Here is a 19,772-nt window from a genome sequence, read left to right as displayed (position 1 = left end):
CTTCATTTTTAACAGATTCCAAAGACAGCAAAAAAGTATTAATTATTTCCAGATGTTGCTACAGCATTAGTGGGAAATTTCCGGCAAATGCAAGAGCGGAAATGAAGCAGAAAAGACATTATGCAAATATAATTATGATAGGGTGCCAATTTATCACACACCGAGATAATTCATCACACCCAGAAACAATCCAGTTAATTTAATACGCTGCAAGCAACAGTATTTTTCCTACAATTGCATATTGACCAAAGGCAGGCTGAGGGGAACACCTGCAGTTTTGCATTTTCTCCTGAACAACTCTCCAAAAACGGAGCGCTATTCATTTGTACACTGGCAAGAAAAGAGGCCTATAATTTAGACAGAATTTAAGGAATGAATATACAGCATTCCAGTCTGTAACATTCAAATTATCTTATATTTATGGAGGTATAACTTGATCTTAATGTCGACTGTAAATACAAAGATCTTTTTTTTTTTTTCCTGTTGTTTTAGTTCTGATTTCAAGGGTCTCAAGGGTCTAAGCATGAAGTTGTAGTGCCTAGTAGATCATTTTTATGGACTACTGCCTATTCTCCTTTTCTGTTTTCTTCCCCAAATTAATCGCATTTAAGCCTCCAAAGACACTGGCTATGTGAACAGCTTGAATAAGTAGCGTGATTAGCGTGATCTAATAAAGTAAGAGTCTTTGAGATACTGGGAGCACAGAAACACTGACGGATATAATGACCAATACATGTGGGTGAGCAGCCCACACCGCTTTTCAGACCGGCCTCATAAAGATGGCCCATGAGTTGGCACACCATCGACCCACAAATATTGATCTGGCTTGGCGCTGGTGCTTACAAACCCGCTCCTACTGCCATGTCTTGTTTTTTTTCCGTGTGTGTGTGTCTGAAAAAGGCTTCATGTTGGATCAGATGACTAAGGTTTCATGTCTCAGTGACGAACTTTACCTGGAAGAGTTCTTTTTCCCTCCCTTATTTTATCCCCGTCTTTTCTGCTGTAAATCATCAGCTGCTATACTCTGCATCGAGGAGTTTGCTCATTTTGTGCTCCTTTAAAACTTCCCGACAAACATAATGTGCTTGAGATTGCAGAAAGCATGATTGATGAAACTGACTGGCTGCTTTCACACTGGAGTGGGCAAGAAAGACTACAATTTCATGATGAGCTGCTTCAAAATGCCAATTCAGTCCACATTTATTGCCTTCAAAAATAATTTTAGCATACAGCTGACATGCTCGATCTCAATCGTGCCGTGATGTTTGCGCACACTCGTACATATGCCACGCATGCCTATCTTTAAATCATCTCATTCATCCTACTAAATTACCCCTCATTGACAAAACACAAGCTTAATGCTTTCTGTAGACTGAGCAAAAGGGAAGAATGGGAAGTCTTTGTAATTAACTCCCATCTATTTATCATGGGGAAGGATGACAAGCCTGATTCAGTATTAATCAAAACATTACCCTGAGCTAGCTTGAGTGTGCCAAGCTGGCAGCCATTTCTCATCAATGATGTCACATTAGTGATCTGAAGCTTGACACCGGATTATTACTCTCCAGTCTTGAGTTCAATTAGAGCTCAGTAAACACTTGATAAGCTTGGTAATGACAGTGGTCTTGTGGGTGATGAAACAATCTTTTTTTTTTTTTTTTCATTCTTTTTCTTGGATGGTGCTTCATTTGTCTTGTGAGTAAACCTTCCATGAAGAAATATTTTAGGCACACACAACAGAGATGATTACCATTGGAAATCTAAAGAAGCCTCACATTTTTGGCCAGGCTTTCCTCACACTCTTGACTGCATGGAGCTAGTTAACCTGATGACTCATCCCTGCCATGGCACTGTTCTGGGGAAACCAAGGTCATAGCAAAACAAATCGGGATTACCACTCACTGGCTAAATCATTGCTAAGGTTTAGATGTTTTATGCACCAAAGATAGGTGAAGTTATATCATTTGCTCAATTGCTCCCTCCCTTGTGCTTTGGTTGCACAAAACCTGAGAAAAAGGAAACAAACAACATGCAGATTCACTGTGGTTCTTAGAGTCAGGAGGGAAATGTGTGCTTTTTGCTCAGCTTGTGTCGAGTGACTTGAAGGACCGGAAGAAATGTAAAAATCCACTGCACTAGTGAGGGATCTTTGTCAAACTGCCTCTCTTTTGTCTACTTTTTAGCAGCATTTAGTTACACGTTTGCTACCTCAAAGTTGTACAATCTATGTATCTTTCAGCAGATTCTCAGTGGGTTGCATGTGGTGCCCAAGGCTTCATCTGTGTTTACAATGTAAAATAAATACCCAGTAATTGCTTTCAGCAGTCTGTACAAACAACATCATTGCAGAGAAAGAAAGAAGAGGCACAACAGGAAAGCCTTTTGGGATATTAAAATGCTTAACTATAGCAGAAACTTTAATTTTCTGGCCAAGCTCTTTCCTTTACCAACACCAGTATGCTTTAAGATTGAAAGAAACAAAAACAAAAAAAAAAACCTTTTATGGTAACGTAACAACTCTGGTGCTTTCAAAAGATGATGCAATAACATCTTTGGTCATTTGTTGGATCTGTTAATGAGTTAATTCAACTCTTCAGAATAGCAAGAGCTGTTCAGGAAAGTAAATATCACAAAATGCTCTGATCAACTCATTCTTTCACAGCAAAACTGTAATTAGCAGCGTTGTACTTGACCTCGGCAGAATATAGGAATATATAATCGTTTATCTTTTCAGACAGTTTCTCAATCCATCGTGATCTTAAAGCACCAGGTGGCACATGCTTGCATCCAAGGGCATGCCATATCATCATCATTCTCGAAATTATCGGTATAATTTTTAATTTGATAAAAGGTATATATATTGGCGATATTCCGACTTCTTGACGAAGTCATACAGCATGGCTGAATGCAAAAGTAACACTGCTACCAGTGCAGGAGTTTGTTCCAAAAAGGGCGACGAGTGTGGAAGTGGTTTGGTTCAGAAGATCTGATATACAACAAACCTCAGTGAGGGTAAGAAGTGCAAGAAGACTGTCACAACAAGAAGGGAGCTTTACGACTTATTAACTTATTTTACCACCTCAAGCAGAAGCGCCCGGGTGAGTATGAGGAGAGGAAAAATCCTGCGAGGACAGCTCAGCAGCAACTGTGACTTTATATATTATTATATTTTCAATATTTAGTTCAGAATTACCCTGAAATATTATTATTTTAGTGCAACTGACTGCAGCGACCTTCTGTCCATAGCACATACTGTATATTATGCTGTTAGCGTATAGAGCTTTACTGTAAGTTGATTTTGTTCTTCCAGTTCATTCAATTAGAGGATAATGTGACCTTGAATTCTCTATCACTTCTCATAAATAGCAGCAGGAGAACAAAAGCATTATTGTCAGTAGTCACAGATCAACCCGAGCAGCTAAATGAATTGTGCTGCGGTGTGTTACACATGGATGACGAGCTATCGTTGTAAGGACCAGTTGTTGAACTGTATTTGTATGTTGGCTTGAGCTACGGGACAATAACATTTTCTCTCTCTGTATTCTTGTAAACACTTTAACACTAAGTCTGTCCATCTGATCCAGAATTCGAAATCCACAGACACGTTCTGTCTCTAGAGGAGGAAAACTTGCAAATGCAATTCTAATTAAATAGAATGAGTTATTAATACCTAATCTATAAACTAGCCAGCACCTGATGGGGGAGCGGCAGCCAAGTAGAAATTATTCATGCTTTCACACTTGACAGCAATGAACCGCAACACAGTCTCTTTGCCTTTTGTCCAGCAGACAGACACGCTGAGCCTGTGGCCTGGGACGACATCATCCCAGAGGCAGGATGTCGTTGACCATCCAGAACAATGCATTAGCAGCATTAGCTGTATATCCCCTTCTGCCATTAGCTCTGCTCTGGGCCAGTGTGATTACTCTCTGTGGTGTCGGGAGCAAGTGCAGTTTTTTGAATGGAAAAAAAAAAAAAAAGACACTGGCATCTCTGACATTTTTGGTGGATGTCAAACATCTGTTTTCAGTGAATTCTATGGCAAATTTAACGCAGTTATAAATGAAGTTCTGTTTTATCCGTCCAACCTGAGCTCAACTAGGAGATCCTGCAGATGCCGGAATATATAAACCAATCTTTATACAAATCTTGAGCATCAATCACAACATTTTGATTTTTCAGTAACAACCAGAATTGTTAAGGTTTCAGCTTTGATTGGTGCATTTGTGATTTAGTCATTTCCCAACATAAACAAGGGGGTAATTGACTAATACGCAAGTCAATGCTTGATTATGGAGAATTTTGTTATTTGCTGTGGTTGTGGCTGTTAAGGGACCAAAGTAGCAATATTTTTTGTGAGTGTTTAAGCTAGAAGATGCATTTTGTGCTATCTGAAAACGGGAGCATGGTCTCTGGTGACCATTACACTAATCTCAATTTTATAAGTTAAAAGCAAGGATGAATTTCTCAAGGTCTGCAAGGATTCATTTTCAAAGTATTTTATAGCTGCAAGACAAAAGGGAATACAGAATTACCTCTTGACTTGATTATTGGAAGTGGTGACAACCTGAACTCTGCACACTCTGTTCACTCTTTTTTCTTACCTAAAACGACTTTCATAATACGGGGCATAGGACAAGTAATGTAACAAACAACAGCACGGCAGTAGTTGCTGTGAGATGAATCATATTCTATTATACCTAAGCTGAAAACAGGTTTTGACCTGCACCTGATTTTTCATTTGCTGTGTATGCACCAAATTCATTTTTATTAAAATGCACTTATATTGGAGGCAAGACGTGGCACCTTTACCTGTCCTCAATTCTTCAGCTAAGATGACAAACATTTTCAGCCTGCAACTGAGACACGTGTGCCTCTTATGTTAAAGCTAGATTTTTGAACAATAAGATAAAGAAATAACATCCACAGCATTTACTGGACTATTGTTAGCATATTCAACCATAAACTAGACATCCAATGCAAAAGTATTACCTCTAAAAAACAGTTCAAATAGATAAGAGACGATTATTACTCTGACGTTCAAAGGAAACTGGATTGTTTTTAATCATTCAGGGTAAGATTGAACACTTTCTCCCTGCCAAAGAGTCACATATGGATGCTTGGTTTCACTTTTTAAGGCACTGGTAACTCCTTCAGTCTGATAAACCTCTATAGGCTTGTTCTCACTCCAAATGCGTCAATTTATGTCATATAAAGAGCAAGAAAAGTCCACATATGGAGGACGGTGGAGTGTCTAGATGGGTCCAAAAAGTGAAGGTTGATTTCTTCTGTAAATGAAGTAACTTAAGTTTCATAACATAATGTGCGTAAGCAAAATATGTTACTAAGGTACATATTTCAAGTGTATGTACCTTAAACCTCACCATCCAGATGGTCTCAGATTGAGGTGTAGGTCCACTGACCAAGTGTCCATATGTGATGAGTTGGAGGAGAGAACATGCGAGATTACTTATTTCTTTTGTGTCATGTATGAATAATTGCTTGCTTGAAGAAGTAGGATACAGTACTAGGTGTGCACAGGCCTGTGAATGGTTTGAAGAATGTGCAGGATAAACGTATAAATACCCTAAGACCTCTCCAAAGAGCTCTTGAGACTACATAACTATACCTGCATCACAGAGCTGCATTTGAACTCTTTGACTCCAAGCATATGATTTGTGTGATTTGACCTTCTAATAACGCTTGACGCACATACAGCTTGCTGGTGTATATTGCAAAGTGAGAAGCAGAGGCGCAGTCTGTGTGTCGATGGCAGTCTGATGGCGATAACTGCTCCCTGAGCACTGCTCATAGAACAAGATTTCCAGCATGCCGCTAAGGTTTTTCTCCACCTGATTTACAATGTCCACTCTAACCGATACATTCCCAAAGCCGTGGGAATCTTGCTGAATAATGAAATTGACAGGCCTCATTTGTTTGGTTGTCTGTGTAACAAAAGCCAATGCCATGCACAACCCTGTGAGGCATAGCCATAATCCCTGGGGATAATACTATTGAGTTCAGTTGAATGGGGTTATCTGTCAGCAAGGACAGTCAGATAAAGGATGACTGGTATTTGGAGACTTTTGCCGAGCAGCAGGGAACAGGTGGGACAGGAGTTAATCGCCCCTGTATTCAAATGTCATTGCTTTATGCAGAGTACAGAAGCAGAGGCATCATCTGAAATGGTTTGTGTGCTATCTTTGGGAAAATGCCAGATTGTTTATGAGACTGATAGGATGTGTCAAGGACTGAAGTGGTCACATAAATGATTCACTTTTACTGTATACAGAGTACGAGTCCTGGGGCCAGATGAATAAAACGCTGTATAGATTCGCTGAAAGACAGAAATATACATCCACTCCACCACTCATTAGACCTGTCAGTGAGGAGACGACATCGGTGTATCAATGAGGTTCTCCCAAAGCAGCAGAACAGCTGCTGTTACACGTAACTGTGGCTATTTCTAGCATCCATACCACTAATTCATCACATGTACCTTTAAACCATCATCACGCTCAGATCTCAGTCATCATTATGAAGCATCAGAAGCCTGATCAATGGTTAATCTACAGAGCTCAATGTGAAGCAGACTTTACAAAGGGCTTCACAATCTGGAAGATAATTATCAGGGAGGGAAGGTCTCCAGTGTAAATAAACAGAAATTAAATTCATCACTCATAAATAATTCAAAATTAAGTAATAAATGCGCCTCTGAGTGACATTTGACAGAACGCTCTGCAGACTGCAAACATAATCACACAATTAGTGAAATTGGCAAACCTAAATAATGTTTTATTCTAAGGCCTGTCCATGTGAGGTTGGCTCAATACCAGTTCTACGAGGGAAAATGTGGTTTTTGTGTGTATAAATCGATTATACATCCGGTCCCAGATGTAATACGCTGCACTGGACTTCATATTGACCACATCAAATTAATTTGGCTTAAACATTAATTGTTAATATTAATTCCTTACCAGTAAACTCATAGATGTCACACAACAACGGCACAATATGTTGCTACAATTCAGCAGCACAATTCATTGAACACGTTTTACCCACCAAATGTGCCTTCTGCCTCCTCGGAGACTTGAAAACAAGTTATTTTGCTGTTAAAAAATGTTTCAGAAATGCTTCATGCGTTAGATCTTGAATTATATTTAACTTTGCGTGTATGTTTGAATGAAAACTATATTACTTTTAGCTCATTTTGTTGTTGTTTTTTAATCAAGGCTTTAAAGCATGGTGGTGTGCGGCATTGAAGAAATGCACCCGCTTCCCCATTAGAGATAAATTATCAAATCAAAACCTTAATCTGTTTAATGTTACACATGGTGTCGCTCTGGATTCATCTTTATATGTGTCTCAGCATTAGTAAAAGTACATTTAGTGGTCCATTCACTGTTGGTAATTATGTGGTTGATGTATGTGTTTGTGTTTGCTGGGCTCTCTTCTGTGGCCATTTGGGGACAGCCGTCGCCTTTTTGTTCTTGTGTATTATTGGCATTATTTGGTGATTATCCCAACAGAGCCTACAAGAGCCTTGACCTTTTTCCCCTCCGCCTCACTTCTCCTTTCCCAGTGTCTAATCCCAACATTCTGCACTTCCCCATGGGAATAGAGCAGAAATTAACCTCTATCCGTTCTCCTTGTTGCATAATGTTCTTTGAACATTTATTTTTTAAACAAGGGCTGCTTTATCTGAAGCAGCACTTCAACACTAGGCTGAGGACACTGAATGCAACTGGAGTGTTTACGTTACATAAAGGATGAAAGAGCAGGTCAGCAGACGAAACAGCATGGGGCCGATAAATATAATTATGTCCTAATTACACTTGGAGGGAAGACAGATAAAAGGATCTCTCTCTCTCTTTTTTTTTTTTTGGCTAGCCAACACTCACATTTTTGCAGCTGGGAAGATAATTCACCTCTAAGATTGGTGTAAATAAGGCAGGTCATTGCATGAATTGTAGTAATTACTCATGTCCCTGCAGTGAATCCATTTGCATGTTTGAGTGAGAAAATCAGAAATTCATATACAGAGGGAAAGAGAGACGCATGAAGGTGATGCTTAAAGGTGATGTCATAGTTGAAATCGAGTTTGGAAATTTAGAATCATTATCAGCTACAGTTGAAGGCTGTGAGGCTACTGTGTGTTAACTTAATGTTTGCTTCAAACACCATCAGTTTCTCTGCTGTTGAGCTGGAAGTAAAGACTCGTTTCATGATCTTAAACACAGATCAACAATGGACTGAATCTATTTTCTATACTGGGGGGGGGGTCGCCAGTCGATCGCAGGGCATGCACTGAGAACCGAATGCAATAATGCTCTGATAACTTAAAACTAAAAGCAAGTAATGTACACAGTCTACTGCAAACAGCTTGTGTAGATATAGTTATGTCGAGTGATAAGTACTGTGGGAGCAAAAGGGAATTTCCACAAACTTCAGCCATGCATTATTCAGTATGACATGAATAACCAGGGCACCCCCCAACTCAGTCAGCACCCTTCAATTATTCAAGTCCAACTTTGCAGAGGAGTTCAACAGGATATTATATCAACAAATGCCACACGGGCTGAGGTTTTACAATTGGTGGTTTGCAAATCTCTGCAGCAGGTGATTCTAAAGTTTCACTTACGGTAAAATAGACTTTCTGTCCTTGCTTGAAGTGCAGACCCCTGGCTATGTTTAGAAAGGGTCAACAGGCCACCCACTGACAAACCTCAGCATCTAATCGAGCAGCCTGATGGTCTCTGTCACTTGACCTTTACGCATTACGTTAAATTACATGACACTGCATTACATTACTGCTTGACACACAGAGTCATTGGCCATGTTAACCGAGAGGGGGCAGTGGATATAAAAGACTGTGGTTTCATACTTAATAACATAACTCTTTCTCTGTGTCTTACTGCCAGCACGAAGCGATGACGTGAGTCATACAAAACTGCCTATTTTTGACAAAATGTAAGCAGCACATGCTGTGCGATCAAGAACATGGGTGGGCTGGCCGGAGCCAAATTGAACTGTCCAGGCTGGTCCATCTGGGGAGCTGGCACTGAGAGCCTCCACGGATACACAAATCATGCTTGCAAAAGCAGGACAACTACCACTGAGCACAACAGATTTTCTATGACAGCAAGTGTATGCTGCTCAGAGTTGAATGATAGAGACAAAAACAGTATTGTGCTGTTAGTCTTACCGCTATCAGATAATTAATCTCCATTGTATGCATGCAGTGATCACATTTCCATCCACTGTGCTAAATAATTTTTCAGGGGAAATGCATTTAGACAATGAGCTTACCTCGTTTTTCAAAATTATGCTTGATCTCGTTGTCCTTGCACATCATGTCTGTGTGTCCGATGTTAACTCCATAGTCCTCCTGGACCTTCCCATCGCTCAGTTTGGTGTGGAGCTGGTTGGGCGTGGAGTTAAGCGAGTGACCACCCGGGTCCTCCTCGTCGCAGTCGTAATCATCAAGAATGGGGGTCTCGCGGATGGGCATACCAATGACGGAGCTTCCGTGCTGGTGTGTGTTTCGAGAGCCCCGGTAGCTGTCGCGGCCCTGGGGTCCCAGCAGAACAGAGGGGATGTAGTGGATCTCGTGGGTGGCCTCTGTGCTGGCACTCTTCTGGGGGATACGGCGACGCTTGCACCATCGGTGGCGTGTATACAGGACGAGGGTGAAGAGGAGAATTAGGAGGAGGAGGGCGATGAGGCCTCCCTGGACAAAACCAAGAGACAAGAGAGAATGGGAATGTGAGAAAAGAATGTTCACACTTGATTGGTAATGTTGATATTTGATGTGGTACACAACAATGCAAGCGCATAATAGAAAGAGGACTTTACCTCTTACAATAACAATTACAATCACTTCTCCGGTGCCAGTTATATTAGGTTGAATGCCAATTATCACAATTTGCCAGCTACTGAAGAGGTCTGGCAATCAGTACTTCAATATGTGAGCTCCGAAAGCAGCATGAAGCAGCTAACAGGGTCTGAAAGAGACTAAATTATTTATTCCCAAACTACAGACAGGTGAACTAGCAAAATATAGAGGAAATTTAACTAACATGTAAAAAGAGAACAGTTTAGAAAATAATGAACTGGCAGGCTCATCATCATAGAACGGGGGTTTTGACATTATGGGCCAAAACTCTTACAACTGAAGCATCCAGCAACACCTAAGAGACCCTACAAGCTAATCCTTAGTGCACTCAAAAAACACATTGCATGCAGCATGAAAAAGTGCATGGATTTTGTAATTCTCTTTGTCTTGTTTATGGAGTTATTGGGGCTTTGGGGGATGTAAACAGGAAGTATAATATACTGTCATGGATTGAGTGAGTTAGCTGTTGGCTACAGCCTGGGCCCCATTTTATCTTGGTCTAAATTTGTTTTGGCAAAATGGTGCAATTGAAAGTGCGCTAAATGAGCTATTAGCAGTTCCTGATTGCAATGTATCCATGAGTGTATCCCTTTCATGCTGTATCTTTGCCTTTTGTCCCTCTCCCTCCGTGCTCTCCTTCATCAATTATCTCATCATATAAAAAAAAAACAGCAGTCACAAATTGACACTAATCAACAAGCACACGCCAGACATGTACAGTTTCGAGGGGCTTGATAAATACTAATTGGTCTGCTGTGAGATATCTGATTTATTAGCGGTTCTATGAATGATGATTTAGTCGCCTCAAAGTTAAAGTCTTTTTTTCATTCAACATTTACATTATTTTGCCCAACACCCTCGATAAGACAAAGGAAGCTGGTGAGGATATTTATGGGAACCAGAGAAGGGCAACCCTGTAGCAATGATGACATTGGCAAGTAATTGGACAGTAGGAAGGAAACAGACAAAATAATTCACATACACACACACTTATGAACACACACACAATGAAATTGCCGTGCAGATTTTTAGAGCTCAAAATCGGCACTTTGTTAGCACATGGTGCACTTCCTGCAGTCTTACAGTAGGCATCTGCATATAAATGTACAGGAGACAAACTAAACTACGATCTCAAAGACTGCTATAGAGCATATCTCAATAATCATTTGACAGCAAAAGATTCACAAATGATGACTTTGCTGCACAGCTACTAGTAGGGATTACATTGTATTGTGTTCTTGTGTTAATTCCATATATTTAATCTCTCCTGCACATACACACAGCAGTCAGGCAGAATTTCCTCTTTGTAGCAGTGCTGCATTTGGACTCCTATCTTGAGTGTCGCACACGCACACACACACACACACACACACACACACACACACACACACACACACACACACACACACACACACACACACACACACACACACACACACACACACACACACCAATGCCCCAGGGTTGTTAGCCTGTTTTGCCCTCCCTTTCTTCCCTAAGCATTTACTATGGTCCTGCAAATGCACCAAAGAGCATCACATTTCTTCACGGTTCATTCAGTATCTCACCATCACAGACACATCAAACACCCTGCCATACATGCTGTGGCTGGATGATAAAGTAAATCCATATGCACAGACAGAGCGGTGGAAAGAAAGGGAGGGCATGACTTATTCTTTGATTTTTCACAATGACATCCAATAGTGAGACGTAGTATTTGATTCAGTAAGACATGTAAACCTAAAGGTGATATATTCGTGATGTCAGGCAGAAACTGCAGCGGCAGCACTTTTGCAAGCACATATTCCAGGAAGTGGTGATATTCACAAAATGACACACATATGCACATGTGCATAAACTTCAGCCATGGGAGCATGAACACGGGGAACACGTGTGCACATGCAGACACACACACACGCACCAACATATGGGCAAACTAAATCACGACAGCATAATAAATAAAATCCACAAGGGGTCATTCATCACAACATTTAAAATTCCATCTTCATGAGGAAAAACAAACCCCTTTGAAATTATAACTCATGCACTGCTGGGTGTCCATAAATCAAACTATGCTGAGAGGAGAGGCAACACAGAGAGGACTAGTACCACGGACAAACTTGTTCATTAATCTCCAATGGGATGGCAGCTTTGCAGAAATGCAGTCCCGCAAACTCCCCTTAGCCTGCACTTCTACATTAATTCCCGCTGAAGAATAGCAAAAACTTATGAAGGCTTATGTTTCATTTTAGCCGCAGGGTGATAATGGAGTGACATTGTATGGCTCTGCAGCACAACTGAAAAATGGTGATGTAAAATTACAGTGAAAAGGTTGAAGTCTCACTTTAAAATTATCTTCCTTTTGGCAGCCTAACACATAAGACAGAAATATTTTCTGCAGCTCACTGATGTCTTTATTCATCTCAACACTGCTCTAACGCATCAACTGACTGTCACTGGAAAGCCAAAGAAAAGGAAAAAAGAATTGTCCATTTGTCATGGAAATTTAAAATAATTGCACATTTTACAATTACACATAGCTCCAATAAGTCGCATTTGACATTTAAAACCTTAGTTAGCCTCCTTCCATTTAAATTTCAATACAGCAGACGTGGTACATCAGTGCTGTTACAGTACAGACAGTCTGAAAGCTTTGAAAAGTGCAAAAACACCTACTAAAAAGCTACAGCACATGTCAGCGTTTGACTTTTCATAGCTCTGTTAATGTGACTCCGTCTCTGTCAGGTCAGTGCCCTTAAGATTCTCTCAAATTTCTTTTCCCGTATCATCTCACAATGTTTCCCTCCACACTTCCCATCGTTTTTTGTTCTCTCTCCCTCTCGATTACTCTGCGTCTCTCAGTCTCCATTCCCCTTCATGTTTGATCACATCTGTCCTCCACTCTTCAGTACAACAGCCATATAAATTCACAGTGGCAGATGTAGCCATGAGGGAAAATGGGTTTTCTGTTCATCTTCAGACCCTACAAATCCCTGCTGCTTTAGTCCTAAGTGACTTCACGGGGAGGAGAGTGGCTGGAAGCCCCATAATTTCACTCCTTTCTGTAGTATGGGTTTACTTCAGTCTCTGATTATTTTCCTTAGTTTGTATTCCCTTTTTCCCAATAATGCTCCCATTTCCCATCTGAATCACCTTGCATGTCGTTCTTTACTCTGGTCTTTTGTTCTCGTCTCTCCACTCCCCTTCCCACTCGCCTTCTCCTGTAAATGTCCCATCTTTTCCTTTTGTGCCCGCTTTTCCCCTTTCATTTCCTTCCCTCCCATCCCCCTTTTTCTTCTCTACTGCGGATCATGTTGCCTCCTTCCTTTCATGATTCCCTGCCAGGCTCCTTGCTACATTTCATCTTTGCATTTCATGCCGTCTCACTTACTTTTAATCCTCATTCTTTTATAGATTGAGTGTAGAATTTGGCTACAAACACCAGCACTGAATTATTCAACAATTTTGCTAACCTTTTTCTTAATAATACCAGCAAATTCCTTCGATTAAATTATTAACCCAGTTTAGCCATGACAGTTGTCTAAAAACTGCAAAAGAAGAAGGACAGAAGCGAGTTTGTACATTTATGTCTGTGCAAATAAAAGCAACCAGTGATCGTACAATATGAGTTGATTGTACGACCTCTGAATGAATCTGAAGCTCTGAAGGTCATAACATTTAAGGAAAATAAGTCAGTTTTAAAATACATACTTGATCATGTTCCCACTGGAGCATGTTTATTGTGCTACTTTACATTATTCTAGTGGTTACTGTATTTCATAAAGTTCTGCACAGAAATGAAACCTTCTAATGCAGTTTTTGTGCTGAGAGAGAAAAAAAAAATCAATACCAAACTTTAGCAAATACGAGCATAATACATTCTAGTAATATTGATTTCTTCCACATTCAAAACACATTACACTAAAATATCCCTCATTATGTGAAAGGAATGAACAGGATTTGTTTAGATGGCTAGCTTAGACAAAAATGCAATGTAATTAGCAAGGAATTAACATTTGTTTTTCTACAGTTCCCATAATTTGGGGCTTTGGGGGATGTAAACAGGAAGTATAATATTGCCATGGATTGAGTGAGTTAGCGGTGGGCTACAGCCTGGGCCCCATTTTTCTTGGTCTAAAGTGTTTACATTTTGGCAAAATGGTGCAATTAAAAGTGTGCCAAATTAGCTATTAGCAGTTCCCGTTTGCAATGTAACCATGCATGTACAGACAACTATCACTTGATTACTTCAGTACTTAAGAAAATGTGAAAACGTGGCAAATCTCAGGCAAGTTCTGAAGTTAAAAGGAGCATCTTTATTCAGTGATTTATGGCCTTATTTACAAACAAAAACAAGCACTTTGGAAAGTAAGTCACACTCAATCAAAAAAAAAAATATCTAGACATCTGTGGGTTCAATTTGATGAGACTGATTTGGATGAATATGAACATGTTGACCATGTTGGTGAGCGAGTCAAATAAGAATAATTACCACCTGTTTCACCAGGATGCGCCTGTCCCTTTCACCTCATGCAGGGTCTTTGTCTTGTGTCTCTCTCCCTCCGTGCTCTGCTTCGTCAATTACCTCATCATATAGAGAAACAGCAGTCACAAATTGGCACTAATCAACAAGCACACGCCAGACATGTGCTGTTTCAAGGGGCTTGATAAATACTAATTGGTCTGCTGTGAGATATCTGATTTATTAGCGGTTTTATGAATGACGATTTAGTTGCTTCAAAGTTGAAGTCTTGTTTTCATTCAGCATTTACATTATTTTGCCTAACACCCTCGATAAGACAAAGGAAGCTGGTGAGGGTATTTCTGGACTTATTTAGGGAAAATAGAGAAGGGAAACCCTGTAGCAATGATGACATTAGCAAGTAATTGGACAGTAGGAAGGAAACAGACAAAGTAATTCACATACACACACACTTATGAACACACACACAATGAAATTGCCGTGCAGATTTTTAGAGCTCAAAATCGGCACTTTGTTAGCACATGGTGCACTTCCTGTAGTTGTATATAAATGTGCGTTGCCTTCATAATTCCCCGCCAGGGCCCTTGCTATATTTCATCTTTGCATTTCATAGCTTCTCACTTACTCACTGAACTAACCTTTTCTCAACCGACATAATGCCAGCAAGTTCCTCAGACTCAACTATTATCTTGGTTTAGCCATGACAGTCATCATAAAAGTGCAAAAGTAGAAGCAGGCTTGTACTGTACTTTGCAACCACTGACGGTAACAATGACATGAGATGAATGTACGACCTCTGAGTCTGAATGGTTATGAAAGCCAGAAGATATAAAGAAAAAAAATCTTTTTTTTTTTTTTTTTAAATACTAGATCATGTTTCCGCTGGGGCATGTTTACTGTGCTACTTTACATTATTCGAGAGAGAGACATACTTTATTGATCACTCCACACAACCACATGCATTACATGCACACGCCATGCTTCTGTGAAATTAATTCCTCCACATTTGACCCATCCTTGGTCAGTCCTTCCTCCATGGCAGACCAGGAGCGGTGGGCTGCCAGCCGACAGCGTCGCCCAGGGACCCAGTTCCTCTTTGTCACCACTGGTCAGGTGGTGATCTTCTTGCATGTTTTTAGTGGGGTTTTTTATGGAGGATACCACAACACGGGGAGAACATGCAAACTCCACACAGAAAGGCCCCTTTCCTCGAGCAGCAGGCACCGAAGGCATGGTGAAAGACACGCCCCCAGTGCCCACAACGCCCCAGGTGGGAATCGAACCCGGGACCTTCTAGCTGTGAGGCGACTGTGTTACCACCTGTTCCACCTGATTATTCTAGAGTTTATAGTATTTCATAAAGTCCTTCACAAAAATAAAACCTTCTAATGCAGTTTTTGGGCTGCAAGAGGGAAAAAAAATCAATACCATACATTAGCAAATACGAGCATAATACATTCTAGTAATATTGATTTCTCCCACATTCAAAACACATTACACTAAAATATCCCTCATTATGTGACAGGAATGAACAGGATTTGTTTAGATGGCTAGCTTAGACAAAAATGCAATTTAATTAACAAGAAATTAACATTTGTTTTTGCTGACTGTTTTGGAAACTTATTTGTTTAAAGAACATCTTGTTAGTTAAGGTGAAATTAAATATGTGAGCAGTGTTTGGTTGCAAGTGTGAGTAAAGCATATTGCGGAGCTGTGAGAGATACCCTCTCCGCTGTTACATCAGGGGGTGGCGGATAAGGGTAAAATGAATAAATGAGATCCTAGCAACATTCTTTAGCTTTGTAAAAAAAAAAAGTTGTTGGCAGCTGTAATCCAAACACACATTTCCTACAGCATTAAAGGAGCAATATGTCAGAAATTTAACATTCAAAAAATTGCTAAAAAATGTGAAGAGTAACAGTTCTGACGTTATGTCGAAGGCGTCTATCTACTGTGTTGCAGAGACATCTACTGATGTTACCATGCTAACCAGGTAGCCCCGGCCCATAATGTCTCCTAATTCCACTTTGTGCCTCAAGGCAATAGTGAGTCACTGTAACATCAAGTTTGACCTCAGTCCAACAAGACCAATGCAGTTTTCTTGCCGGTTTTGCTCTTGGTACCCCAGGGCAGACCCTGCTGACACCCCCACTTAGTTAAGGACTGCACCTTTAAGGTAACCTGCTAGCTACTCACTAGCTAACAGTTAAAAGTGGTTTATATGAGTGGAGTTTGAAAGCCACCGTAAAACGCATTTGATTACATATATTTAAGTAACAACCTCTGAGTTCAAGATTACAGGAAAAGAGAGGAATTGTATAATACTCAATACAACAAGAAAAAAGAAAAGAAAATTGGCACATATTTAGCATATAACGAGAGATAAATTAATAATTAACCCAGAGTCATGGATTATAAGTTGAAAATGAACTGAAAATGTATTTTTCATTTCAATGACTTTGAAATGACTGTAATAGTAATTGAAAGGCATTTGCAATCAGAGGTTATCATCAAGGTCAACTCACCAACATGCAAAGCAAGTGAACAGTGGTCTAAACATCTCTCCAGGCATAGCACATCTATAGGCAGACTCACTGAGTTACAGTGCAGCTTTTAATTCCCAGGGTCATAATGAACACATGCAGAACTACTGTGACAGTTTACACGGGCACTTGAATATGGCGACACAATAGATAGTCCCTGGTGAGAGTCATTCACTCTGCTTTAAGTAGTAGAGCGTCAAGAGCTTAAGCAAGCCAAAGCAAAACCTCATTACACTTGGTCAATAAGCTTGATAGACGTGAACGTGAATTAAAGATATTCAATCACTTTTTAATTGTAGACAGTGCAAGGGTGTGTTAATGAAAGAAGTTGCAGCAAAACAAGTTTTGTTAGACTTTAAAATAAGCCATAAAATGCTGGTAGAAATTATTCTATGTTAAATGTCAGATGTCAGTCTCATTGAATGTTATAATAGCACCTTTGCATAAGCAATTTCCAATGCAATTTCCTGTTCAGTATTGAACAGTTTTCAATAAACTGATTTTATTTTTTTTTTTTCAAGAAGACATCCTTTATTAGTCACACACACCACATGCAGAGTTAGGAAGGGAAACTGCGCATGCCATGCTTCTGCGAAATTCTTCTCCGTATTTGACCCATCCTTGGTCAGTCCTTCCTCCACGGCAGACCAGAAGCGGTGGGCTGCCAGTCGGCCGGCGCCTGGGGACCCAGTTTCTTTTGTCACCATTGGTCAGGTGGTGATTTTCTTGCATGTTTTTAGTGTTTTTTTTTTTTTGTTTTTTTGTTTTTTAAGGAGGATACCCCAGGTGAACACAGGGAGAACATGCAAACTCCATACAGAAAGACCCCTTTCCTCGAGCAGCAGACACCAAAGGCATGTTGGAGGACACGCCCCCAGCGGGAATTGAACCAGGACATTTTAGCTGTGAGGTGACAGTGTTGCCACCATGCCACCGTGCCACTCATTTTTATATTAATTCTTTCAAGCGAAGAGTCTAAGAGAATCAATTACACTGTTCATTGGAAATGACCCCAAGTTCTTATGAAAAGTCAACAGATTGGAGCTGGTGTTGTGACTGCTTGGGTTGTCTTGCAAGATGTATGGTCAATGTTTGCTTTAGCATTATCGTGCAAAGATGTAGCAACACCACAAGTGTGTTTGAGCGGATGTTTTGCTGTGATACTCTCCCTGCATATTTATGCTGTTGTATCTAATCTCAGCACTGTGACTCTCCTTCTGATGGCATTTCTTCTGTTGGGGACAGAAATAGTACCGTCACCATGGATTTCTCAGATGTGTCACCTCTCTTTGGCCCATTCAGAGTAAAAACAAGGAGCCTACAATAGCAGATGTCTCGGCAGATGCTTTGCTACATTGTGTATTCAAAACAAAAGTGAGTGGCAAGAAGTCAATAAAAAGAGCATTAAATGGAAATATAATCATTCTGTATTAAAAATGATGTAATAACTACAAAATTGTGTATCTAGTTATGCAGCACAGTGATAAAATTTGTGTGTTTTCAGTTCATTTCCCCAATAAGAAGGAATGGAAAGGTGTTATTTCCTTGTTTTTCATGAGCATAACACACAAGTTTGTTTATTCACTACCAATTATCTAACATGAGTAATATCTAAACCGCAATAATAAAATAATCCAAAGCTGTGTGAAGCAATGGTGGTTGTATTGGCAACCATCAAAACCTTATTGTAACATTGTGTTCTTGACCCTGCCACTTCTCTATTGCTTCTTTCTTCCTTCTTTTCACACTTTTTGTTTTCAGTAAAAGAAATTAGTATGAATATGTGCCACAGTGGGAACTGGTTATAAAGAACCAAATCCACAAATTGCATATACCTAATTGATAAAAGCATTACTCAGTCAAACCCAAAAATCACATCAAACTCTTTAACAGTGAGGAAGTTCGATGATCAATTATATCGATCCACTCTTCATTCTTGGTTCAATAGCTCCTGTGGCGCATCAAGATGAAGAAAAACAGGACTTTTATCTGTGCTTTGGCACAACTGTGATTCCCTTATGATCCTAATAAGCTTCTTATGCAGCAAAACAACACCACTCAGAGCCAACACATCCAACACATGCTCTGTGGTTTAGCCACCATCTGTGCACAGCGGAGGCCACGGCTCACTGGACCCTTGTAACCATCCACCTCCTGCTCCAAGGTAAGAGTGGACGACCAATCTTTAGTGTAAACAGTCACATGGATTCAAACAGAAACAAAACTAGCAGCTGATGTGCACCACTAAAAGCCACAGATGACATGCCTAGAAGCATTGGCTACTCATGCAAGCCAGCACAGTCAAATGCACACAAGCCCAGGTGTACACACAGTCATATAAATTGGCTGCCTTCATAGAAAAAACAAACACACCTTTAATGGCTTGCTTCTGTGTTCACGCCAGTGTGGGTCAGGCAAAGACTTTCACGAGGGAACAGCATTCTTTTACCTCTCTATAAGTTTTTTTTTTTTTCCTGTCGCTATCTTTTATTTGTCAGCCTCCCACTCTTTCTTACCCCCTCCTGCCTTGGAGTTGTATCTGTTTCTCCAATCACTCTCTCCCAGCAGGAAGTTAAAGTGGCATGTGCCCTGGCATCTGCTCTCCATTCTCTCTGTCCAACTAGAAGTCGCAGCGTGAATGACAGGACTTGGCTCTCTGGTTAATGTTTCCACTCGGCTAATTCACTTTGGAGAAACCTGTCCATTACCTGGGCACATGGAGGAATAACTGCTAGACACAGACACAGTCTCAGACACAAAACACTGTCGCAGCATTGTCAGGCTCATCTCAGCTTCACATGATCTGGCTTTTGAGATGATAAAATGTAAGTGTTAATCACATAGATGCAGA

The 19,772-nt window shown here is 40.3% G+C and overlaps 1 protein-coding gene across 1 annotated transcript in view; it reads right to left on the bottom strand.

The window, feature by feature from the left end:
• LOC139349209 (astrotactin-2-like) overlaps window positions 1–19,772 on the bottom strand; it is a 262,594-nt gene that overhangs the window by 178,998 nt on the left and 63,824 nt on the right. The window contains exon 3 of the mRNA XM_070989796.1: window positions 9,310–9,730. Within this exon, the coding sequence (XP_070845897.1) occupies window positions 9,310–9,730 (421 nt within the window). The remainder of the gene's footprint in view (window positions 1–9,309; window positions 9,731–19,772) is intronic.

The sequence above is a fragment of the Chaetodon trifascialis genome, chromosome 20 (genome assembly GCF_039877785.1).
Source record: "Chaetodon trifascialis isolate fChaTrf1 chromosome 20, fChaTrf1.hap1, whole genome shotgun sequence".
Classification (NCBI taxonomy): domain Eukaryota; kingdom Metazoa; phylum Chordata; class Actinopteri; order Chaetodontiformes; family Chaetodontidae; genus Chaetodon; species Chaetodon trifascialis.
The sequence above is the reverse complement of the archived record's forward strand: the minus strand, read 5'-3'. Positions and strand labels throughout refer to the sequence as shown.